The sequence below is a fragment of the Halichoeres trimaculatus genome, unplaced genomic scaffold (assembly GCF_033239565.1).
Source record: "Halichoeres trimaculatus isolate MK-OKI-2021-1 unplaced genomic scaffold, fHalTri1.1 fHalTri1_scaffold_7, whole genome shotgun sequence".
NCBI classification, from domain to species: Eukaryota; Metazoa; Chordata; class Actinopteri; order Labriformes; family Labridae; genus Halichoeres; species Halichoeres trimaculatus.
Window position 1 is genome coordinate 20,053,771 of NW_027437185.1, and position 26,833 is coordinate 20,080,603.

The 26,833-nt window shown below is 40.7% G+C and overlaps 5 protein-coding genes across 20 annotated transcripts in view; 4 read left to right on the forward strand and 1 right to left on the reverse strand.

Moving 5' to 3' along the window:
• LOC141793334 (fibroblast growth factor 18-like) overlaps positions 1-26,833 on the reverse strand; it is a 296,332-nt gene that overhangs the window by 162,050 nt on the left and 107,449 nt on the right. The window lies entirely within an intron of this gene.
• Positions 1-26,833, forward strand: part of LOC141793331 (protocadherin alpha-C2-like) — a 222,007-nt gene that overhangs the window by 58,736 nt on the left and 136,438 nt on the right. Inside the window, exon 1 of one of the 12 annotated variants that reach the window (XM_074673937.1) lies at positions 1,891-4,417. The exons of 9 other annotated variants lie outside the window; for them this stretch is intronic. In XM_074673937.1, coding sequence (XP_074530038.1) covers positions 2,063-4,417 — 2,355 coding nt within the window. In that variant the 5' untranslated portion in view covers positions 1,891-2,062. Of the gene's footprint in view, positions 1-1,890; positions 4,418-6,121; positions 8,623-14,066; positions 16,575-26,833 lie in introns of those variants that run through there. 2 more of the 12 variants (XM_074673938.1, XM_074673935.1) reach the window with 2 other exon arrangements.
• LOC141793823 (protocadherin alpha-8-like) lies at positions 10,556-13,083 on the forward strand. Its single transcript, XM_074674693.1, has one exon. The coding sequence runs from the start codon at positions 10,705-10,707 to the stop codon at positions 13,081-13,083; it is 2,379 nt and encodes a 792-aa protein (XP_074530794.1). The 5' UTR covers positions 10,556-10,704.
• Positions 18,549-21,175, forward strand: LOC141793824 (protocadherin alpha-8-like). The gene has a single exon (XM_074674694.1). It carries the CDS (start codon positions 18,770-18,772, stop codon positions 21,173-21,175), a length of 2,406 nt encoding a protein of 801 aa, XP_074530795.1. The 5' UTR covers positions 18,549-18,769.
• LOC141793825 (protocadherin alpha-7-like) lies at positions 22,442-24,982 on the forward strand. The gene has a single exon (XM_074674695.1). It carries the CDS (start codon positions 22,580-22,582, stop codon positions 24,980-24,982), a length of 2,403 nt encoding a protein of 800 aa, XP_074530796.1. The 5' UTR covers positions 22,442-22,579.

Consider the following 26,833-nt stretch of genomic DNA (forward strand, 5'->3'; position numbering starts at 1 on the left):
GACTTAGCTTAAACATCGTATTAATTAATTCAACCGCCCACTTAAACACACAACCGGCCGCTTCATGCACACTGCTAATGTGCTAACCTCTCTGATTTCATTTAGTGGCTCGAGGATGACGATACTGTGATTTGATTGGTTTGAGGCCAAAGACAGGGTGGCTTCCCTTGACACAGTCTTGGTCAATCACTGATGAGCAGTGTCATGACCACGGCCTCATCTGATTGGTTAATCATTCTTGTTTTTCTTCACCAAGGGATGCCAACTCTGCTTGGCTTCCTTGCGGACAACAGCGTGCAGTATCGTATTTTCACCACGCATTCGCCACAGAACATTTACGAGGGCGCTGTTTTACACATTGTAAAATGCTCAATAACTAGAGGAGAGGAATAAGGAAGAGATGACGGTGACAAAACACAGAAGAAGTATCGAAACTGTTAAAAAGGAATATTTTCATTAAATCACAGCTACAGTCTAAAAAAAGAGAGGAAGCATGGCTTCCCTTGGCCTCCGGGAGAAAACGCCACTGCTCTTTGCCCTTTTATGCTTTTTTTTTTTTAGTTATTTCTCTCTCTACTTGGAAAATGAGAAAAAACTTAGGCTACGTGATAAATGCACACTCATTAATGAATAAATGAATAAACCCATGCACAAATTTACTAAATGGTGAAGTTCTGTAAAAACTGAGGCTTGTTTGCCTCTTGTGATAGAGGTGTGTATGTTCAGAGCTGTTAAAATGTGTTTGCAAATTAGCAGTGAGCACTTTGGCTGGTGTACCCTTTGGAATTGCACTTGATATACTTTTTCAGTGCTGAACCAGGTATCATTATTGTGGTCAGACTTTCATTTTTTGTGACTGCAAAAAGTTTATCTTTCTCTCTTCAGTTTTGGAGCACTTCCATGACCACATCATCTTTTGCATGTGGGGTAGGATTTTGTGTCTAAAGGTGTCAAAATAAAGGATCACATTGGTTGAGGTGGTACAAGTCAATGGGTGGATTTCAATAAAGGCTGTCACTTGTTAAGATAAAGGAAAATGTGTAATAAGAGCAGAAAACGAATGGTAATGAAGTAAAACATTTCAACTCCACATAAGGGCGATTTTTAAATCAGATAAATCTGTAGTGAAAAGGTAACACGTAGATATGCCAGTGTGTTGATCTACAACAGGAGGCATGATAGTCAAGATGTCTCCACACTGACTTCTTCTAAAAATGATTTCCTTAGTGAATTTTTGAATTATTTTTTGCTATTTTTCAAAACAAAAGCAAAACAATTGGTGTGAATGTGCATCTTAGTTAAGACATTGATGCTTGTGTGTTGTGACAGGTGACGTTAATTGCCAAAAGTTCCCTCAACACATAAAAGCAAGACATTACAGGAAATCTGTGCAACATTTATCACCAGCTACGGATTCAAAAGCCTAAGCGAGGATTGCGATCCTTGTTTGCTGTCCATGGTGCTGAAATATTCAGTCTTGTTTATCTCTCTAAGAAGAGCCTGCAACTAACACCACTCTCTATGCTGATGGTATTTCGGTGACTGATTTAGTGAATCTTTCTCACGGGAAATAGATGATTGCAAAAGCTTTCAAGAATCTTCTGAACTTTTCAAACGTGTTTTTGTTAGCTTCTTTACATTACTTTAGTGAACCATTTCTGTTTTACAGAGGTGTACTGCAGCTTGTGATCTCCATCTCGTGTCTTTGTTGAGTTAGGATAATGATTCGCAGCACGAACCAAACGTTTGTCATTTATCCACTGAGCCACTGTTCTGCAGTGAAGTGTTTGCTCGCGTGGTGTCAGTGTAATGTAACAAGTCAGCTGTGCACGAGCTTCTTGTGTCGTCGTTGAATAAAGGTTCCGCCTCCTGATAGCAGTCTCATTTCCATGTCGGTACCATATCTCTGTGCTTGGTGTTGGCTTTGTTAACAACCTGATGTCGATCATTTCTGATTGTTTTGAGAGAGGGTCGACATTTACAATAGGTAAAGAGTTGGGTTCTGTTCTTGAATAAGATAGACGTTTATTGTGATGGATAGCTGAACATTTCGGGCTTTACCATGGAACAAAGAGGATACGAGGCACGAAGGGCGCGGGGATTTTTGCTCAGCTTTGTGGTTGTGCTTCTGTGGAGCCCGGCTTCAGCGGAAATACGATACTCAATCTCTGAGGAGGTAAACGAAGGGACTGTGGTTGGTAATGTAGCGAAGGACCTTGGATTAGATAAGAGCACGTTAGAAGACAGAAAATATCGGATTGTTTCAAGTACAGCGGACCCCCTTTTCCACGTTAACCAGGATAATGGCATCTTGTACGTGAGCCGGAAGATTGACAGAGAAGAGGTGTGCTCACAGAGCAGTTCGTGTTTGATGAATTTAAAAACCGTGTTAGAAAACCCGCTGGAGGTTCACTATGTCAGAGTGGAAGTGCAGGATATAAACGACCATTCTCCAACTTTTCCAGAGAAAGAGACGACATTGGATATTTCAGAGTCGGTTTTACCCGGAGCACGATTTCAGCTGAAACCTGCACGAGACAGTGACAGTGGTCATTATTCTGTTCAGCAGTATAAACTCAGCTCTAACGAGCACTTTCGATTGGAAATCAAGGATAAAGCTGACAATGGCAAAATTCCAATATTGGTTGTTGTAAAATCTTTAGACAGAGAAACTGCACGGAGCCACTCTTTGTTACTGACAGCACTGGACGGAGGTAAACCCCCCAAATCCGGCCATATGAATATTGTAGTGAATGTTTTGGATATTAACGATAACACTCCTGTTTTTACTCAGGATTCATACTCTGTGATGCTTGATGAAAATTCTCCCATAGAAAAAGCAGTCGTACAGGTGAATGCAACTGATTTAGACGAAGGACCTAACGGTGAAGTTGTTTATTCGTTCAGTAAGAGTATCAATCCAACTGTGCTAAATGTTTTTCAGATAAATACTTTGACAGGTGAGATCACCGTTAAAGGCCTGATTGATTTTGAGGAGAAAGATGTATATGAAATTGAAGTAGAGGCATCTGATAAGGGTCTCGCTCCTCTCACTACAGAGAAAAGTGTCATTATTAAAATAGTTGATGTTAATGATAACGCACCTGAGATTGAAGTTACCTCATTTTCGAGCTCCATACCTGAAGACTCCAGACCTGGAACTACTGTTGCTCTTATCAGTGTCAATGACCTGGACTCTGGCCTCAATGGAAAAGTTATTTGTTCAATTAATGACGATGTTCCTTTCACTCTGTCACCATCATTACAAGAAAAAACCTATTCACTTGTCACCAAGTCTCCTTTGGACAGAGAGAAACAGTCACATTATGACCTGACAATAACTGCTAAGGACGCTGGTCAGCCTCCATTATCATCTGAAAAGACAATAAGTGTCGTGGTGTCAGATGTGAATGATAACCGTCCAGAGTTTTCACTCAGTCCTTATACTTTCTACGTGACTGAAGCTAATGAGCCAGGTACCTCTGTGTTTTCAGTCAAAGCTTTTGATCGAGATGAAAATGACAACGCGCTCATTTCATATCATATTCTCAGAGATGGAGGAGAGGAAAACAAGATGGCTTCATTTTTAAACATCAACTCTGAAAATGGAGATATTTTGGCGCTGAAAAGTTTCGACTTTGAAACAGTGAAAACGTTTCAGTTCCACGTTGTGGTCTCAGATTCTGGAAGTCCACAACTGAGCAGCAACGTCACAGTCAACGTGTTCATTCTGGATCAGAACGACAACGCTCCAGTCATCCTGTATCCACTCAGCTCCAACGGCTCTGCTGAAGGGGTGGAGGAGATTCCCCGCAATGCCAACGCAGGACAGGTGGTGACTAAAGTCAGAGCCTATGACGCTGATATAGGATATAACGGCTGGTTACTCTTCTCCCTGCAGGAAGTCACTGAGCACAGTCTCTTTGCTTTGGACCGCTATACAGGACAGATCAGAACACTTCGCTCATTCACAGAGACAGACGAGGCTGAGCACAAACTGCTCATACTGGTCAAAGACAATGGCAACGTCTCCCTCTCAGCTACAGCTACTGTCATTGTCAAAGTTGTGGAGCCCAAAGAGGCTTTTGCTGCTTCTGATGTGAAAAGTGCCACAAACCATGATGAGGAGAGTAATGTGACTTTTTACCTCATGATCACTTTGGCCTCAGTCTCTGCTCTTTTCATCATCAGCATCATCGTGCTGATTGCAATGCAGTGCTCCAAATCCACAGACTATACCTCCAAATATCTGCAAGAGACTAACTATGACGGCACACTGTGTCACAGCATCCAGTACAGATCTGGAGACAAACGCTACATGTTAGTGGGACCCAGGATGAGTATAGGATCTACTATAGTCCCGGGCAGCCATGCCAACACTCTAGTGCTCCCTGACAGGAGGAGGCCATCCACTGAGGTAAGACATGTAATGTATGCCTCTCATATTTGAGAAATGTAACATCAGGGACACTGTGATCACTTTTTCTTTACATTTCAACCACTTTTGATATCGTTTCACTCATGTTATCTACCTTTATGCAATTAAGCAACACACTCGTCTCTCTCTCGTTTATTTTTTTTATCTTAATGAGTCTCTTTGTGGATATGTTTCATGAGTCGTGAAGTTTTGTCTTCTGACAAAACTGTATGAAAATAAGGACAGCCTGTGGTCTGGATCTGGATTCATTACCATCAATCACAAGAGTTTTTGGAAAAAATGTTTGAATGTAATTTTGTTCAGGGCTTTAGAGGTCTTGTCTGATATATTATTTTTCTTAAAGTATCTCAATTTATCCGCAAAAAGACGAATTTTGAAAGTTTTATGAAAACCTTGCATGGTTTGGTAACTGTTTGGCTTGTTTGCCTACTTCCATCATAACGTAGCACATAGCTGTGGATTGGTTTGCTGTTGATTCCTTGATATCACTGTTGAGATTTTTCTGTCCATCATAAAGCCAAGCATCATTGTCATAGTTAAACTGTAAGGACTTGTATCACATTAAAAGTGAAGTTTTTCTATCACTCTCCAGTTTGGTCACCGCTGACATTACCATATAGGAATTAATTTTTTTTGCCTTAAAGTAAAATAAACACACTTAAAAATATAAAAACAAGGTAATAGATCATATCAAATAGATGTATCTTGTTTATATAAGGCTGAAACAAATGAGAAAAAGTGCACGAGGGCACATTACAATTGATTCAATTTAAAAAAATAATTCAAAACCAACATCGGTGGGGTTTTATACTGTTTGGATATAGATTTGGTAAATTCATAGCGACAAAGTCAAAATAAAGTTTCTTTATCAGTGCACTATTAGGATCAAAAAGGTTATAATATTCAGGTTTACAATCCAAAAACATCATAACAAAGGACACATAAAGTCAAGATATATCTCCATTCAATTTCAGTTCTCAAAAAGCTATCCCTATAATTATTAGTGTTGCTATTATTTGCTTTATTTTTTATTTGTACATGAACAATAACCTGAGTGAAGGTGTATGTGAACTCAGTTGTTAATTTTGCTTTAAAGTGAGAGCACAATTGATTTTACATCAAAGGGCAGTTGAATGACTGCAGACATAAAGGAAAAACGCCACAGGTGGTTTGTAAAACTCGGACAACTTTCAGCAACTGGAGTTGTCATTTTGTCGCTGTCCGTAGTGCTGAAATGTTTGGTCTCATTTACTAATTCATGGTTGAAGACAAATGCTACAGCTGTAGTCCTGGTTTTTATAGAGATTAGATGACTACAACTTATAACAAAAAACTCCCAGTTGTTTTTAGATGCTCACTAGAATCATCTTGACATCGAGTAAAGTCCTTTGAAGACGTTTTCAGCTCTGACTCTTTAAAGTAAGTCTTTAAGATTCGTCTGTCACCCAGGAACACTCGGGCCTCTAATTTCTTTCCCTGCGACTTAATTATGCCCATACTGTTGTTTAGAGGGCAAACGAATAATTCAACTTTTTTGTTTTTCACCTCGTGGAGTTACCTGCAGTGAGGTGTTAGCTCGCGCGGTGTCAGTGTAATGTAACAAGTCAGCTGTGCACGCGCTTGTTGTGTCGTCACTATAAGTTCCGCCTCCTGAGCCCACATTCGCTTCAACGGTAGAAGAAGAGCGTCTACTGTGCTTATTGTTGCCCTTGTTAACGTCTCGTTTATCTGTATTACTGATGATGTAAGGAGAGAGAGGACATTCACAAACGTGGAGACGCGGATTCTGTCTTGTTGTTGAATGGATTGCTGAGGACTGGGCTTGAACCATGGAACAAAGAAGCTTTGAGCCAGGACGGGCGCGATATCTGCCGGGCTGCGTGGTTATTGTGCTACTGTGGGGCCTGGCTTCAGCCGAAATACGGTACTCAATCTCTGAGGAAGTACACGAAGGAACTGTGGTTGGAAATATAGCAAAGGACCTTGGATTGGATAAGAGCACACTCAAAGACAGAAAATATCGGATTGTTTCCAGTAATGAAGATCCTCTTTTCCATGTGAACCAAAACGATGGAATCCTGTATGTGAGCAGAAAGATTGACAGAGAAGAGGTGTGCGCGCAAAGCAGTACGTGTTTGATGAATTTAAAAACCGTGTTAGAAAACCCACTGGAGGTTCATTATGTTGAAGTAGAGGTGATGGATATAAATGACCATGTTCCTGTATTCCACGAAGAAGAGAAAAGGTTGGAGATTTTTGAGTCGGTGTTACCTGGAGCAAGATTTCAGCTAAAACCCGCCAATGATCTAGACAGTGGTCAGTTCTCAGTGCAACAATATAAACTGAGCAGCAACGATAATTTCAGATTGGACGTGAAAAAAAAGGGTAATGATGGTAAAGTACCAATTTTGGTTGTTATAAAATCTTTGGACAGAGAGGCTGCACAAAGCATCTCATTAGTTCTGACCGCAGTTGATGGAGGGAAACCTCCAAAATCCGGCGAAATGAATATTAAGATAAATGTTTTGGACGTGAATGATAATGCGCCCGTTTTCTCCCGAGATGTGTATTCCGTAATGCTCAATGAAAATGCTCCGAAGGGTACAACGGTAGTACAAGTAAACGCAACAGATTCAGACGAGGGTCCCAATGGCGAAGTAGTTTATTCATTTAGCAACAGTATAAATCAAAATATACTGGACTCTTTTCAGATTAATCCAACAACAGGTGAAATCACTGTTAAAGGGCTGATTGATTATGAGGACAATGATGTTTATGAAGTTGAAGTCGAAGCTTCGGATAAAGGTTCCGTTCCTCTCACTACAGAGAAAAGTGTTGTTATTAAAATAGTTGATGTTAATGATAACGCACCTGAGATTGAAGTAACATCATTTTCAAGCTCCATACCTGAAGACTCCAGACCTGGAACTACTGTTGCTCTTATCAGTGTCAATGACCTGGACTCTGGTCTCAATGGAAAAGTTATTTGTTCCATTAATGAGGATGTTCCTTTCACTCTGTCACCATCCTTACGAGACAAAATGTATTCACTTGTCACCAAATCTCCTCTGGACAGAGAGAAACAGTCACATTATGACCTGACAATAACTGCTAAGGACGCTGGTCAGCCTCCATTATCATCTGAAAAGACAATAAGCGTCGTGGTGTCAGATGTGAATGACAACCTTCCAGAGTTTTCACTCAGTCCTTATACTTTCTATGTGACTGAAGCTAATGAGCCAGGTACCTCTGTGTTTTCAGTCAAAGCTTTTGATCGAGATGAAAATGACAACGCGCTCATTTCATATCATATTCTCAGAGATGGAGGAGAGGAAAACAAGATGGCTTCATTTTTAAACATCAACTCTGAAACCGGAGATATTGTAGCTCTGAAAAGTTTCGACTTTGAAACAGTGAAAACGTTTCAGTTCCACGTTGTGGCCTCAGATTCTGGAAGTCCACAACTGAGCAGCAACGTCACAGTCAACGTGTTCATTCTGGATCAGAACGACAACGCTCCAGTCATCCTGTATCCACTCAGCTCCAACGGCTCTACTGAAGGGGTGGAGGAGATTCCCCGCAATGCCAACGCAGGACAAGTGGTGACTAAAGTCAGAGCCTATGACGCTGATATAGGATATAACGGATGGTTACTCTTCTCCCTGCAGGAAGTCACTGAGCACAGTCTCTTTGCTTTGGACCGCTATACAGGACAGATCAGAACACTTCGCTCATTCACAGAGACAGACGAGGCTGAGCACAAACTGCTCATACTGGTCAAAGACAATGGCAACGTCTCCCTCTCAGCTACAGCTACTGTCATTGTCAAAGTTGTGGAGCCCAAAGAGGCTTTTGCTGCTTCTGATGTGAAAAGTGCCACAAACCATGATGAGGAGAGTAATGTGACTTTTTACCTCATGATCACTTTGGCCTCAGTCTCTGCTCTTTTCATCATCAGCATCATCGTGCTGATTGCAATGCAGTGCTCCAAATCCACAGACTATACCTCCAAATATCTGCAAGAGACTAACTATGACGGCACACTGTGTCACAGCATCCAGTACAGATCTGGAGACAAACGCTACATGTTAGTGGGACCCAGGATGAGTATAGGATCTACTATAGTCCCGGGCAGCCATGCCAACACACTAGTGCTCCCTGACAGGAGGAGGCCATCCACCGAGGTAGGACAAGTACCGTATGCTTCTTTTGCTTTGGAAATGTGATTTCAGGGACACTGTGACCAGTGACTTTTTTTTTTTAACTTATTCAACCACTTCCGTGTACTTTTCACTCATGTCATCTACTTTTGTGCAATCGAGCAACTCACTCTTTTCACTTTTTTCAAAAACTTTATCAGACTCTTAATGGAGAGGTTATGTTTCATGGGTCATAAAGTTTTGTCTCGTGACAAAACCTTATGAAAATAAGGACAGCTTGTGGTGTGGATCTGTATTAGCTACCAACAGTCACAAGAACTTTTGGTAAAAAAAAAAAATAATGGATGTAATTTTGTCCGGGACTTCAGAGGTCTTGTCTGATAGATTATTCTTTTAACTGAGTATTTCAATCAAAAAGACTAAATTTGGAAATTTTTATAAAAACCTTGCATTGTTTGGTATCTGTTTGGCTTGTTTGCCAACTTCCATCATAACGTAGCAAATAGCTGTGGATTGGTTGGCTGTTGATTCCTTGACATCACTGTTGAGATTTTTCTGTCCATCATAAAGCCAAGCATCATTGTCATAGTTTAATTATAAGGACTTGTATCACATTAAAAGTGAAGTTTTTCTATTAGGGATGTCCCGATATTACATTTTCGGTACGATACCGATATTGCAGCATTGAGTATTGGCCGATACCGATATTAATCCGATACGATATCACCATTAAACATACATACTTTTATTACTTATTTTTTAGTATGTCTGTCATGTTAGAAAAGGCTTGATGAAGTGATATTATTAAAACAAAGAACAGTAGTCAGCAACAGTAGGTATGAGGAAAAACTGACCCATTTATTATTAACCAATGGGTAACAGACACTGCTTATATTGTAGTTCTTATATCTGAGATTTTAGATGCAATCTGATACGATACCGATGTTTGTTTTTTGCTGATATCGGACCGATATCCGATATCAACATCGGACTGAGACACATCTATTTTCTATCACTCTCCAGTTTGGTCACCGCTGACATTACCATATGGGAATTAATTTTTTGCCTTAAAGTAAAATAAACACACTTAAAAATATTAAAACAAGGTAATAGCTAATATCAAATTGCTGTGACTTGTTGACATAAGGGTGAATCAAAAGAGAAAAAGTGCACGAGGGCACATTACAATTGCTTCAATTAAGAAAATTAATTTAACACCAACATCGGTGGGGTTTTAGAGTCCTGTTGGATACAGATTTGGTAAATTCATAGCGACAAAGTCAAAATAAAGTTTCTTTATCAGTGCACTTTTAGGATCAAAAAGGTTATACTATTCAAGTTTTCAATCCAAGAACATCATAAGAAAGGACACATAAAGTCAAGATATATCTCCATTCAATTTCAGTTCTCAAAACGCTATCCCTATAATTATTAATGTTGCTATTATTTGCTTTATTTACTCGGACAACTTTCAGCAACTGGAGCTGTCATTATGTCGCTGTCCGTGGTGCTGAAATGTTTGGTCTCATTTACTAATTCATGGTTGAATACAAATGCTACAGCTGTAGTCCTGGTTTTTATAGAGATTTGATGACTACAACTAATAACAAAAAACTCCCAGTTGTTTTTAGATGCTCACTAGAATCATCTTGACATCGAGTAAAGTCCTTTGAAGACGTTTTCAGTTTAAGATTCGTCTGTCACCTAGGAACACTCGGGCCTCTGATTTCTTTCCCTGCGACTTAATTATGCCCATACTGTTGTTTAGAGAGCAAACGAATAATTCAACTGTTTGTTTTTCACCTTTTTGTTTTTCACCTCGTGGAGTTACCTGCAGTGAGGTGTTAGCTCGCGCGGTGTCAGTATAATGTTACAAGTCAGCTGTGCACGCGCTTGTTGTGTCGTCACTTAGTATAAGTTCCGCCTCCTGAGCCCACATTCGCTTCAACGGTAGAAGAAGAGCGTCTACTGTGCTTATTGTTGCCCTTGTTAACGTCTCGTTAATCTTTATTACTGATGATGTAAGAAGAGAGAGGACATTCACAAACGCGGAGACCTGGATTCTGTCTTGTTGTTGAATGGATTGCTGAGGACTGGGCTTGAACCATGGAACAAAGAAGCTTTGAGCCAGGACGGGCGCGATATCTGCCGGGCTGCGTGGTTATTGTGCTTCTGTGGGGCCTGGCTTCAGCCGAAATACGGTACTCAATCTCCGAGGAAGTACACGAAGGAACTGTGGTTGGAAATATAGCAAAGGACCTTGGATTGGATAAGAGCACACTCAAAGACAGAAAATATCGGATTGTTTCCAGTAATGAAGATCCTCTTTTCCGTGTGAACCAAAACGACGGCATCCTGTATGTGAGCAGAAAGATTGACAGAGAAGAGGTGTGCGCACAGAGCAGTACGTGTTTGATGAATTTAAAAACCGTGTTAGAAAACCCACTGGAGGTTCACTATGTTGAAGTAGAGGTGATGGATATAAATGACCATTCCCCAAGTTTTCCAGAGGAAGAATCGGTATTGGAGATTTCTGAATCTGTAGTCCCAGGTGTCCGTATCCAGCTAAAAGCTGCACGAGATTTAGACAGCGGTCATTTTTCAGTGCAACATTATAAACTCAGCAATAACGAGCACTTCCGTTTAGAGGTAAAAGACAAAGGAGACGAAGGTAAAATACCGATATTGGTTGTTCAGAAATCTTTAGACAGAGAAACTACAAAACTTCACTCGCTTGTACTAACTGCACTGGATGGGGGCAAGCCTTCTAAAACTGGAATTATTAAAATTATAGTAAATGTTTTAGATGTAAATGATAACGCACCAGTTTTCACAAAGGATGTTTATTCTGTGATGCTCAATGAAAATGTCCCCATGGGTACAAAAGTCATCCAAGTTAATGCAACTGATATGGATGAAGGACAGAACGGAGAGATAATTTACGCATTTACGAACAGTATAAATCAAAAAGTATTAAAACTATTTGAAATAAATCAGTCAACTGGTGAGATCACTGTTAAAGGAAAGATAGATTTCGAAGAAAAGGACAAATACGAAATTGAGCTTCGCGCAACAGATAAGGGTCTGGCCCCTCTGGCTACAGAGAAAAGTGTCATTATCAAAATAGTTGATGTTAATGATAACGCACCTGAGATTGAAGTTACCTCATTTTCAAGCTCCATACCTGAAGACTCCAGACCTGGAACTACTGTTGCTCTTATCAGTGTCAATGACCTGGACTCTGGTCTCAATGGAAAAGTTATTTGTTCTATAAATGAGGATGTTCCTTTCACTTTGACACCATCATTACGGGACAAAATGTATTCACTAGTCACCAAATCTCCTCTGGACAGAGAGAAACAGTCACATTATGACCTGACAATAACTGCAAGAGACGCTGGTCAGCCTCCATTATCATCTGAAAAGACAATAAGCGTCGTGGTGTCAGATGTGAATGACAACAGTCCAGAGTTTTCACTCAGTCCTTATACTTTCTATGTGACTGAAGCTAATGAGCCAGGTAACTCTGTGTTTTCAGTCAAAGCTTTTGATCGAGATGAAAATGACAACGCGCTCATTTCATATCATATTCTCAGAGATGGAGGAGAGGAAAACAAGATGGCTTCATTTTTAAACATCAACTCTGAAACTGGAGATATTTTGGCGCTTAAAAGTTTCGACTTTGAAACAGTGAAAACGTTTCAGTTCCACGTTGTGGCCTCAGATTCTGGAAGTCCACAACTGAGCAGCAACGTCACAGTCAACGTGTTCATTCTGGATCAGAACGACAACGCTCCAGTCATCCTGTATCCACTCAGCTCCAACGGCTCTGCTGAAGGGGTGGAGGAGATTCCCCGCAATGCCAACGCAGGACAAGTGGTGACTAAAGTCAGAGCCTATGACGCTGATATAGGATATAACGGCTGGTTACTCTTCTCCCTGCAGGAAGTCACTGAGCACAGTCTCTTTGCTTTGGACCGCTACACAGGACAGATCAGAACACTTCGCTCATTCACAGAGACAGACGAGGCTGAGCACAAACTGCTCATACTGGTCAAAGACAATGGCAACGTCTCCCTCTCAGCTACAGCTACTGTCATTGTCAAAGTTGTGGAGCCCAAAGAGGCTTTTGCTGCTTCTGATGTGAAAAGTGCCACAAACCATGATGAAGAGAGTAATGTGACTTTTTACCTCATGATCACTTTGGCCTCAGTCTCTGCTCTTTTCATCATCAGCATCATCGTGCTGATTGCAATGCAGTGCTCCAAATCCACAGACTATACCTCCAAATATCTGCAAGAGACTAACTATGACGGCACACTGTGTCACAGCATCCAGTACAGATCTGGAGACAAACGCTACATGTTAGTGGGACCCAGGATGAGTATAGGATCTACTATAGTCCCGGGCAGCCATGCCAACACTCTAGTCCTCCCTGACAGGAGGAGGCCATCCACTGAGGTAAGACTGTTTTGGAGAAGTTGACAATTTGCTTTACTCCATCTTTAGTAAGAGGCACAAGAACAATTCAATCAATGCATTTTTTTTACTTTGTTTTCTCATTTGTATTCATTGATGTTCCACGAATGTAGTATTTACACCATGAACATGGGTAAAGTGGAAGAAATCTGGTGAAGACTTTTCTCCTGCTTTTTCCTTAAACTTCCTTAATCCTTAAACTTGTGGGAGTAATTTAGCCTGGACTATGCAAACAGCACTACAGACTGAAACTGACAACTATTCTTGCTTTATTTAGATAATTCATATATTTAGCTGTTCCTTATTTTTAAAATGTCGGATGAAGTTTCCAATTGTAGCAGTATTTCATATCACATTTTCTATGACAGGGAAAAATAAGACTTTTTTTCTTTTAAATGAATAAGCTGAGTACTTATAGCAAACAGTGCACAATAAGCATGCAATAACTGTTGGTAGTCCACACAGATCCAAGGATAACATGTGACATTCATGTGGTTTGATATTGTGCGAAATAAGCCTGTGTTTATGGTGTCTTTTTGTACAACGTGACAGAGTGGGCTACACTATTTGCAGTCGAAGCAGAAACTGTCAAGCGGTGGTAATCTCTGTCCATGGTGCTGATCATCTTTGCTTTCATTTGCCAGTATCCTTTCATGGATAATCAACGTTTTCATGGTGTTGTTGTCCTTATAGCATAAATATGACTTCATATGTACGCATTTTTTGAGAGGCTTTTCTGTCTCTGTGCTAAGAGTGAGTAACCTCATGTTTTTGATTTCCTCACGGCTGATTTAAATCGGTGTTTCAAGGAGAAAATAGAGTCACTTCAGCTTAATCGTTACTGGCTTTAGATCTTTTTGTAGGACGGAGTTGTGATCGCATGGTGTCAGTGTGGTGAAAAGAAAACCTTACATGAGCGTGTCGTCAGAGCACCTTGGTTCCACCTCCTGTTAGCTCTCTCTCAGTTCGACGCTAACAGTCGTTTCACAGCTTTGTGCTGCATCTGGGATACACTACTTTGACGCAGAATTGTCGTTGTTGGAAGAGGATGATTATGTCCTTAAAGACTAATGATAGATTTAATGAAAGAATTGCGGTTTTTTTCGTGTAAATAATTGCGGATTATTTCGGGATTCACCATGGAACAAAGAGGACACGGGAGACAACGGGCGAGGGGATGTGTGCTCGGCTGTGTGGTTATTGTGCTTCTGTGGTGTGGGGCTTCTGCCGAAATACGATACTCTATCTCCGAGGAAGTAAACGAGGGAACTGTGGTTGGAAATATAGCAAAGGACCTTGGGTTGGATAAGAGTACGCTCAAAGACAGAAAGTATCGGATCGTCTCTAACAATGAAGATCCTCTTTTCCGTGTGAACCAAAACGATGGCATCCTGTATGTGAGCAGAAAGATTGACAGAGAAGAGGTGTGCGCACAGAGCAGTTCGTGTTTGATAAATCTGAAAACAGTGTTAGAAAACCCGCTGGAGGTTCATTATGTTGAAGTGGAAGTGCTGGATATTAATGACCATTCCCCTAGTTTCCTTGAAGAAGAGAAAATGCTAGAAATTTCTGAGTCGGTGTTGCCCGGAGCACGATTTCAGTTCAAGCCTTCACGGGATCTAGACAGTGGTCATTTTTCAGTGCAACATTACAAACTTAGTCCAAACGAACATTTCCGTTTAGAAGTAAAGGACAAAGGGGAAGATGGGAAAATTCCGATATTGGTTTTGCAAAAATCATTGGACAGAGAAGCAAGTGGAAGTCATTCTTTGTTGCTGACGGCACTTGATGGGGGCAAACCTCCGAAAACTGGCGAAATGAGAATTCTTGTCAAAGTTTTGGATGTGAATGATAACCCACCTGTTTTTTCTAAGGACGTTTACTCTGTAACACTATCTGAAAATGCTCCATTGGGGACTACGATTGTTCAGGTTAATGCAACTGATTTGGATGAAGGTCAGAATGGAGAAGTGTTTTATTCTTATGGGAACAGCGTAAGTCATAAAGTATTTCAGCTTTTTGATATAAATTCATCTACAGGTGAAATAACTGTTAAAGGGTTGATAGATTATGAGCAAAAGGACAAATACGAAATTGAAATCAAGGCATCAGATAAAGGTCTCGCTCCCCTTACTACAGAGAAAAGTGTTATTATCAAAATAGTTGATGTTAATGATAACGCACCTGAAATTGAAGTAACATCATTTTCAAGCTCAATACCTGAAGACTCCAGACCTGGAACTACTGTTGCTCTTATCAGTGTCAGTGACCTGGACTCTGGTCTCAATGGAAAAGTTATTTGTTCCATTAATGAGGATGTTCCTTTCACTTTGACACCATCATTACGGGACAAAATGTATTCATTAGTCACCAAGTCTCCTCTGGACAGAGAGAAACAGTCACATTATGACCTGACAATAACTGCTAAAGATGCTGGTCAGCCTCCATTATCATCTGAAAAGACAATAAGCGTCGTGGTGTCAGATGTGAATGACAACAGTCCAGAGTTTTCACTCAGTCCTTATACTTTCTATGTGACTGAAGCTAATGAGCCAAGTACCTCTGTGTTTTCAGTCAAAGCTTTTGATCGAGATGAAAATGACAACGCGCTCATTTCATATCATATTCTCAGAGATGGAGGAGAGGAAAACAAGATGGCTTCATTTTTAAACATCAACTCTGAAACTGGAGATATTTTGGCGCTGAAAAGTTTCGACTTTGAAACAGTGAAAACGTTTCAGTTCCACGTTGTGGCCTCAGATTCTGGAAGTCCACAACTGAGCAGCAACGTCACAGTCAACGTGTTCATTCTGGATCAGAACGACAACGCTCCAGTCATCCTGTATCCACTCAGCTCCAACGGCTCTGCTGAAGGGGTGGAGGAGATTCCCCGCAATGCCAACGCAGGACAAGTGGTGACTAAAGTCAGAGCCTATGACGCTGATATAGGATATAACGGCTGGTTACTCTTCTCCCTGCAGGAAGTCACTGAGCACAGTCTCTTTGCTTTGGACCGCTATACAGGACAGATCAGAACTCTTCGCTTATTCACAGAGACAGACGAGGCTGAGCACAAACTGCTCATACTGGTCAAAGACAATGGCAACGTCTCCCTCTCAGCTACAGCTACTGTCATTGTCAAAGTTGTGGAGCCCAAAGAGGCTTTTGCTGCTTCTGATGTGAAAAGTGCCACAAACCATGATGAGGAGAGTAATGTGACTTTTTACCTCATGATCACTTTGGCCTCAGTCTCTGCTCTTTTCATCATCAGCATCATCGTGCTGATTGCAATGCAGTGCTCCAAATCCACAGACTATTCCTCCAAATATCTGCAAGAGACTAACTATGACGGCACACTGTGTCACAGCATCCAGTACAGATCTGGAGACAAACGCTACATGTTAGTGGGACCCAGGATGAGTATAGGATCTACTATAGTCCCGGGCAGCCATGCCAACACTCTAGTCCTCCCTGACAGGAGGAGGCCATCCACTGAGGTAAGAAACGTGAAGTTATTGGAACATTTTTTCTACTTGTTAACAACATGGATACAGTTTTTAGCCTTTTTTTGTCATTTACACATTTAATTTACTAAACGTTGCTTTACTCCCATATGAGGGCAGCACATACTGAAGATATTGCATAGTTGTGCCTTAGAATAGAAGCTGGTGGAAAATAAGGAAATGTTATGGTCCTGAAACAGCCTTGCCATTGAGAGTATACTTGAAGGAGAGGGGAAAGCTTGCCAAACCCCTTTGTTGGCTAAATGATTCGTTTGTTGTCTTGCTTGTTACAATCATACCTTGTTGTAGAGTTCATAAGACTGTGGTCTTGTGTTTGCAATGTAAATTACTGAACTAGTCTTCTGATGATTCCTTTCACATTTTTCTATAGGACACATATCTTCATTATGGATTAACTTGTACTTAAAGGCTTAAATACAAACCTTATTTACATATCCAATCTGCATCACTTTTCATTACAACTAGGTTAGAATTTAGACATTATTGGCGATGACATTCAAACCTCGTACGATCGTCAAAACTTCAGGCAAATTGATGAAAAAAAAATCATATATAAAGTATTAGGCAAATCACAAAATGTGAACCATCTTCACAAAAATAATACATGAAAACTTATGGTAACATAACCTGACAAAATAGGAGAATACTTAGAAAAGGTTCATTTTCCCAAATGCATGTGTTCGTCTTTATTTTTTTATTTTTTTGTATAATATTCAAGCTAAATCTAAAAATCTAAATTCATGGCAAACATCATCTGTTGAATCAAGTCTTACAATGTGGCATCATAAAAAAGGAAGCCAAGCCATAGTTTATTGTTTACTGTAGTTCAATTCAGAAGAAAATATTTTAAAATACTTTCTTGTACTGTGGGTACACAAAGCTCAAGTCAGGGCTGTTGTCCATGGTGCTGAAACGTTTGATCTTGACAAGCAAGTTGACAAGCATTACATCCTATACTACCTCGGTGGTTCAATAAATTAAATTTAAACGCAGGAGATGCAAATGTCCACGTGTTCTTTGAAGAATACTCATTAAAAACAAAACATTTTCTCTGTCTTTACTCTGAAATAAATTTCGGGGTTCCTTACACTCACATTTTAACAAGCTTTCTCCCCCGCCAACGAAAAACCTCCATATACATGATTTGGCATGAAGAAAACGTTTCCATGAACTTCATGTAAACTAAAAGTATGTTGAACATTTTTTATAATACTTAATACCCCTTCTCTACTTAAAAAAGCATCTACAGACTGGAATTAAAGACCTTTCATTAGTTCTCAAATCCTTATTATTGCATTAAAAGAAGCTAAATCTTGCTTGATCTCAGATTGACATATTGTGACCATGTCTGAAGAGAGAAAAAATGACCTGCTGAAGAGATTGACATGCAGTCTCGATCATTCATGAAGGCTCTGTTATCTCGTATGACTTTTTTTTTTTTTTTTTTTTTGCATTTTGACCATAGTGCACATGTTGCTGATAGGAATTTGAGAAAAAAGAAAACAAATGAATTCTTCACCAGAAGGAGCTGGATGAGCTGTGGTGTGAAAATCGCTGTCCACGGTGCTGATTGTGTTTTATCCAGTCCCACAGTTTGTTTCATGACGCATTGATTTTTTTCCTGGTTATCTTCAAAAACTTGGCGGAGGCTCGTACACGCGTTTTCTGTATTTCTCAGAACTTGTAGGAGGTTTTTTCCCATATATTTCAATGAAGCTGTGTGCCACATGTGAACAGTCTCAACACCGGTTTCCATTTACAGCAGCGTTTTTGTGAATGTGTCAGAAGATCATCGATAAACTGCACACAAAGATAAACTGACCACAAGAATCCATTGTTGCTTGCTTGATTTTTATTCTGATTTATTTTTTATTTTTTGCTGCAATAAGAGTTTTGATCGCATGGTGTCATAGCAGTAGAAAAAGTCAGCATTAGTGCGCGTGTCGTCAGAGCATTTTTGGTTCCACCTCCTACCAGCTTCCTCAGTTCGATGTTAGCACAGTCGGGTCGGGGCTCTCCGCTGTGTGGAATTACACTCTGTTCTGACTCTCAAAGGTTGTCGAAAGAAGGTAGGCTAATGAATATTTGGGCAGCGTCTGGACGCATAGTTGATCAAGCACTTTTGTTTTATTTTTGCAAACTGGAAGCCGGTGATACCAGGATAAACCATGGAACAAAGAAGATGCGGGAGACGGGCGCGGGGATATTTTCTCGGCTGTGTGGTTGTTGTTCTTCTCTGGAGCGTGGCCTCTGCACAAATACAGTATTCAATATCTGAGGAAGTAAAGGAAGGAACTGTGGTTGGAAATGTCGCAAAAGATCTAGGATTGGACAAAAGTACATTGAAAGACAGAAAGTATCGGATTGTTTCGAACAATGAAGATCCTCTTTTCCGTGTGAACCAAAACGATGGCATTCTGTATGTGAGCAGAAAGATTGACAGAGAAGAGGTGTGCGCGCAGGCAAGTACGTGTTCAATCAATCTAAAAACCGTTCTCGAAAGCCCACTAGAGGTGCACTACGTCAAAGTGGAGATTTTAGATATAAATGACCATTCCCCGACTTTTCTAGAGCAAGAAAAACGGTTGGAAATATCTGAGTCGGTTTTGCCTGGAGCACGATTTCAACTTAAACCATCACGGGATCTAGACAGTGGTCATTTTTCAGTGCAACACTATAAACTCAGCCAAAACGAACACTTCCGTTTGGAAGTCAGAGATAAAGGAGAAGACGGTAAAATACCAATAATTGTTCTGCAAAAATCTTTGGACAGAGAAGCAAGTGGAAGTCACTCTTTGCTACTTACAGCACTGGACGGAGGCAAACCTCCGAAAACTGGTGAAATGAACATTCTTGTCAAAGTTTTGGATATCAATGATAATCCACCCATTTTTTCTAAGGACGTTTACTCTGTATCACTACCAGAAAATGTTCAAATAGGAACCACAGTCACAAAAGTTAATGCCAGGGACATTGATGAAGGTCAGAATGGAGAAGTGTTTTATTCGTTTGGGAACAGTGTGAGCCATAAGTTATTTCAGCTTTTTGACATAAATTCATCTACAGGTGAAATAACTGTTAAAGGATTGATAGATTATGAGCAAAAGGACAAATATGAAATTGAAATCGAGGCATCAGATAAAGGTCTCGCTCCTCTCACTACAGAGAAAAGTGTTATTATTAAAATAGTTGATGTTAATGATAACGCACCTGAGATTGAAGTTACCTCATTTTCGAGCTCCATACCTGAAGACTCCAGACCTGGAACTACTGTTGCTCTTATCAGTGTCAATGACCTGGACTCTGGTCTCAATGGAAAAGTAATTTGTTCTATTAATGAGGATGTTACATTTTCATTGACACCGTCATTACAGGAAAAAATGTATTCACTCGTCACCAAATCTCCTTTGGACAGAGAGAAACAGTCACATTATGACCTGACAATAACTGCTAAAGACGCTGGTCAGCCTCCATTATCATCTGAAAAGACAATAAGCGTCGTGGTGTCAGATGTGAATGACAACAGTCCAGAGTTTTCACTCAGTCCTTATACTTTCTATGTGACTGAAGCTAATGAGCCAGGTACCTCTGTGTTTTCAGTCAAAGCTTTTGATCGAGATGAAAATGACAACGCGCTCATTTCATATCATATTCTCAGAGATGGAGGAGAGGAAAACAAGATGGCTTCATTTTTAAACATCAACTCTGAAACCGGAGATATTTTGGCGCTGAAAAGTTTCGACTTTGAAACAGTGAAAACGTTTCAGTTCCACGTTGTGGCCTCAGATTCTGGAAGTCCACAACTGAGCAGCAACGTCACAGTCAACGTGTTCATTCTGGATCAGAACGACAACGCTCCAGTCATCCTGTATCCACTCAGCTCCAACGGCTCTGCTGAAGGGGTGGAGGAGATTCCCCGCAATGCCAACGCAGGACAAGTGGTGACTAAAGTCAGAGCCTATGACGCTGATATAGGATATAACGGCTGGTTACTCTTCTCCCTGCAGGAAGTCACTGAGCACAGTCTCTTTGCTTTGGACCGCTATACAGGACAGATCAGAACTCTTCGCTTATTCACAGAGACAGACGAGGCTGAGCACAAACTGCTCATACTGGTCAAAGACAATGGCAACGTCTCCCTCTCAGCTACAGCTACTGTCATTGTCAAAGTTGTGGAGCCCAAAGAGGCTTTTGCTGCTTCTGATGTGAAAAGTGCCACAAACCATGATGAAGAGAGTAATGTGACTTTTTACCTCATGATCACTTTGGCCTCAGTCTCTGCTCTTTTCATCATCAGCATCATCGTGCTGATTGCAATGCAGTGCTCCAAATCCACAGACTATACCTCCAAATATCTGCAAGAGACTAACTATGACGGCACACTGTGTCACAGCATCCAGTACAGATCTGGAGACAAACGCTACATGTTAGTGGGACCCAGGATGAGTATAGGATCTACTATAGTTCCGGGCAGCCATGCCAACACACTAGTGCTCCCTGACAGGAGGAGGCCATCCACTGAGGTAAGACATAAACATGTTGCAAGGGCAATGTCCAGTGCTCAGAAGCTTTAAGAATGTGTGATGTCTAATGTAGCATTAACTTAGATGTATGATGTTAGTCGGTGTGTTTAAACAGACGCCGTGGGTCCTTTAATCTGAGTTTGCAGATATTTTGCCTTATCAGTTTTGTGCTAGTTGCTCACTGCTGTGTTACACCCGGAATCTTGCTGTTGTTGATATGAACACTTGAGGTGTTTGTTTACTGACCTGAAATAATTGATTTCGGGAAAGTTACCCATTGCCTTTCCAGCTTCTTATTGTAAAGATAGGCAAATACCTTTTGACTGCATTCAACAAATTAATAATGAAACCATAAACAATGTTTTTCCTTGTTTTTAGTTCCGTTTGTTATTTTTTCATTGTAGTATTTATAATCACTACACTGATGGGCTGCAATTTACATGAAAAGCAATGAGAAAGGGACTGTGAAAAACTCTGTCTTGGCTTTCCAAGCCTTCCCTGGTTTTAAGAATAGCCACTGTTTGCAAGTATATGGGTAATGCTGAAAGACACATATCAATCAAGTTACATCAAAAAGAGAAAATATCTTCACCGTCTTAAGAAAAAAAAAGAGACAAAAAACTTTTCGTGATTTTCAATCACATTTATGGAGAACATTGGGCAGAGGGCTTTGCCAGAGACTAAAGAACATTGTTGCTGTGAGAAAAGTGGGCGGTAGGTCTTAATCGCTATCCGTGGTGCTGAAGTGCACTCAGTGTTTTCAAGCATACTGAAGCAAAAACGAGCATCCAACTATTTTAGATGGTTCAGTTTAAATTTTTAGTTTGAAGAAATAAATACAAGGAAATTGAGAAGTGCAGAGTTTGCATGAAGACAGTTGTGTTGTCTTGCACAGCCCTGGGTAATCATTTTAACACTAGAGCATCAGCACTGGTCTTCCCGAGAGAAGGGGAACACGATAAGAGTTGTAAATAGAAAAACAAAACAAAACGAAACAAAAAAACGATAGCCTTGTATTTTTTTTTTTTTTGATGTAGATCCTGGAATTCAGTTGCATTTTTGTTGTATCGTCTGTACTTTGATTCATACTGGCAGGGAGTGTACTCCAAGTTCGTCCATGCTTACATTTTCAGAGTGCATTAAAAATCAGATAAACTTGAAGTTGTTTTTCTCCATGTAAAGTTTTCCTGCATTGTGGCATCAGCTCGCACGGTGTCACTGCTTGCTCGAAGAAACGACTCTGTGAAACATCCTCTACGTCACGTGAGAGGTTTGGTGGTTTTTCGCGACTGGGTGTACTCCTGCTTTGTCGAGCGATGGCTTCCGACGTTTAAATCGTTTCCCTGAACCAGTATTTGGCTGCTGTTCATATTGGTTCAAAATGCGGGCTCTTTTACAGACAAACATTTGACAAATTCATTTTCGTTTTCTTGTGTTCCTTTTTCTTATTCCACAATGTCTCGACGAGGATACAGCTGGTGGTTGGAGCGCCTGTTCTTTCTCATTGTTACCTTGGATCTTACTTCAAATGTTGCTTCGGCTCAGCTTCGATACTCTATTGCTGAAGAGCTGACGGTGGGTGCTGTTGTTGGAAATATCGCTAAAGATTTGGGGCTGGATAACACTGCTCTGAATGCCAGAGGCTTTCGCATCGTATCTGGAGCTACTGAACCTTTGTTTGAACTCAACAATTATGGCATCTTGCACGTTCACCGAAAAATAGACAGAGAGGAGGTGTGCGAAGGGACCAGCAGCTGCATTATCAACATCAAGACTGTGCTGGAGAACCCGTTAGAGGTGCACTACGTCGCAATTGAGGTTTTGGATGTAAACGATCACTCCCCCACCTTCCCCGAGAACGAGACACGTTTACAGATATCTGAATCAGCTTTACCCGGGGCGCGTTTTCAGCTACAAGGTGCCAGAGATCCAGACAGTGATACGTTTTCGATCCAGCAGTACAGACTCAGTCAAAATGAGCACTTTCGACTGGAGGTGAAAGGTGGTGGAGAGGATGGAAAAATTCCTCTTTTGTATTTACACAAGCCGCTGGACAAAGAAACAGCTAGAAGTCACAGATTGATGTTAACAGCAGTTGATGGAGGGAAACCTGCAAAATCAGGGACCATGGCAATTATTATTAATGTTTTAGATGTCAATGACAATATGCCGGTTTTTACAAAAGAATCATATTCTGCAATGCTTAAAGAAAATGCACCTATTGGAACCACAGTCATTCAAGTCAATGCCACAGATTTAGATGATGGTTTGAATGGGGAGGTAGTTTACTCATTTGGGAATAATGTGAATAATAGGTTACGTAAACTTTTTGAGGTCAACCCTATTACAGGTGAAATAATTGTCAAAGGACTGATTGATTTTGAAGCAAAAGACAGGTATGAAATCAATATTAAAGCTTCAGATAAAGGACCAGTGACCCTGGAAACAGAAAAGAGTGTGGTCATAACTATCGTGGACCTGAATGATAACGCACCTGAGATTGAGGTGACATCCTTTTCCAAAGCTATCCCTGAAGACTCTAAACCTGGAACAACTGTAGCTTTGATAAGTGTGCAGGATAAGGATTCAGGTGTCAATGGAAAGGTGATCTGTTATATAAGTGAGGATGTACCATTTACATTGACCCCTTCATTACAAGACAATATGTATTCTATAGTTACAAAATCTTTGTTAGACAGAGAGCAGCAGGCTCAGTATGATGTGACTATAATAGCTAAAGATGGAGGGGAACAACCTCTGTCGTCTCAGAGAACAATAAGTGTGACTGTATCAGATGTGAATGACAACAGTCCAGAGTTTTCACTCAGTCCTTACACTTTTTATGTTGTTGAGAACAATGTAGCAGGAGCCTCTCTGTTTTCAGTCAGCGCTCATGACTGTGATGAGGGTGATAATGCTCTGATTTCATATCATATTGTGAGAAATGGAGACGAGCACAAATCACTGACCTCATTCCTGAACATTAACTCTGAGAATGGACACATTACAGGGTTAAAAAGTTTTGACTTTGAAACAGTGAAAACGTTTCAGTTCCACGTTGTGGCCTCAGATTCTGGAAGTCCACAACTGAGCAGCAACGTCACAGTCAACGTGTTCATTCTGGATCAGAACGACAACGCTCCAGTCATCCTGTATCCACTCAGCTCCAACGGCTCTGCTGAAGGGGTGGAGGAGATTCCCCGCAATGCCAACGCAGGACAAGTGGTTACTAAAGTCAGAGCCTATGACGCTGATATAGGATATAACGGCTGGTTACTCTTCTCCCTGCAGGAAGTCACTGAGCACAGTCTCTTTGCTTTGGACCGCTATACAGGACAGATCAGAACACTTCGCTCATTCACAGAGACAGACGAGGCTGAGCACAAACTGCTCATACTGGTCAAAGACAATGGCAACGTCTCCCTCTCAGCTACAGCTACTGTCATTGTCAAAGTTGTGGAGCCCAAAGAGGCTTTTGCTGCTTCTGATGTGAAAAGTGCCACAAACCATGATGAGGAGAGTAATGTGACTTTTTACCTCATGATCACTTTGGCCTCAGTCTCTGCTCTTTTCATCATCAGCATCATCGTGCTGATTGCAATGCAGTGCTCCAAATCCACAGACTATACCTCCAAATATCTGCAAGAGACTAACTATGACGGCACACTGTGTCACAGCATCCAGTACAGATCAGGAGACAAACGCTACATGTTAGTGGGACCCAGGATGAGTATAGGATCTACTATAGTCCCGGGCAGCCATGCCAACACACTAGTGCTCCCTGACAGGAGGAGGGCCTCCACTGAGGTAAGACATAAACATGTTGCAAGGGAGATGTCCAGTGCTCAAAAGCTTTGAGGTTGTGTGTTGTTTAATGGAGCATGAACCTTGATGTATGATGTTAGTGGGAGTTGTTTACAGATGCTGTAGGTCCTTCATCCGAGTTGCAGATATTACCAAGTTTTTGGTCATCAGTTTTAAGACATTAATATGGAGCAAAAGTGGTAAATATGCAGATGTTTGTGATATTATTAGATGTTGGATGATTTTTAGAGTTATTATCTTAGCAAAATGTTTTTGATTTTTTTTGTGAGGGGATTCCATTTTGTCCTCTTTTTTATTAAAAGGGAATCTAGTTTTCAATACACACAAAGACTTATTATAGTTTGCTTCTTCTCTGTGCAAAAGCTGCAAAGAGATACATGATGTCCTCCTGGCTTCTCCTTTCCTAGGACTTTGTTGTCTGCATTTAATATCCTGGTCTATTTAAATGAACACTCAAGATTTGTGCTCATTTTCTTTCAAAAGATATGATTTATCAAAATCAGTAAGAAAAAATAAGCTAAAGCCAGTATGGAACTTTACAAATAAACATTATACATAAGAGTTCTTATTTAAAAGTCATCAATATAAGTATTATAATGATAAGAAATAAAAGTCTTTAGGATGATTTTGTGTTATCAATGTGTTGCCATCCTCACTGCAGAGGCATTTTTCACTTGGGCATCAAGCGAAGAAAAAAGCTGCAGCATATATTGAAGGCTCTTTCCTTGGTGCTGGAATATATGAATGTTTTCATAGAGGTGAGACACATCCTAAATAAGTAACTGCATAGAAAAGAAATAAAGATTTATCTCGAAAGGAGAGTAGTCTGTGTGTAGAGTGTTTGCGGCAACTTTTGGGGAAACATGACGGTAGAGAGTCTTGCCAGAAATGATTAATATTCGTGATCAAATTTAATTAATTCATGCTGACTTTGATACACTGATGGGTAACAGTATTGGTCGTGATCATCATTGCATAAGAGGCAGAACATCTGAGGAGACACTAAGGAGACACCGTGGATTAGAGAGAAAAGGGGAAAGTCGGTCTGCTTGGAGTCACTATCCATGGTGCTGAAGTCCACAGCCTGTTTTAAAGCATACTGCAGTGATGCTCAATATTATCCTGTTGGTATATCATGTCTGACACATTGTTGTTGCAACTTTGTAGTGTCAGCTTTTTAGATAATTGTTGACAACCACATTGCTCCAATATACACCTTTCTCTCTCTCTCTCTGTGTGTGTGTGTGTGTGTGTGTGTGTGTGTGTGTGTGTGTGTGTGTGTGTGTGTGTGTGTGTGTGTGTGTGTGTGTGTGTGGCGGGGGGCAGAATGGACATCTAGAGATGTAGGAAGGTCAGACTGCAGTCATAGCATCTCTATTGTGAATACTCGGAATTGATGAGATCCATATCTAAATGATTTAGGAAACAAAGGGGACAGAAGTTTGCATCTGTTTCATTAAGAGACAGACGAGGCTGAGCACAAACTGCTCATACTGGTCAAAGACAATGGCAACGTCTCCCTCTCAGCTACAGCTACTGTCATTGTCAAAGTTGTGGAGCCCAAAGAGGCTTTTGCTGCTTCTGATGTGAAAAGTGCCACAAACCATGATGAAGAGAGTAATGTGACTTTTTACCTCATGATCACTTTGGCCTCAGTCTCTGCTCTTTTCATCATCAGCATCATCGTGCTGATTGCAATGCAGTGCTCCAAATCCACAGACTATACCTCCAAATATCTGCAAGAGACTAACTATGACGGCACACTGTGTCACAGCATCCAGTACAGATCTGGAGACAAACGCTACATGTTAGTGGGACCCAGGATGAGTATAGGATCTACTATAGTTCCGGGCAGCCATGCCAACACACTAGTGCTCCCTGACA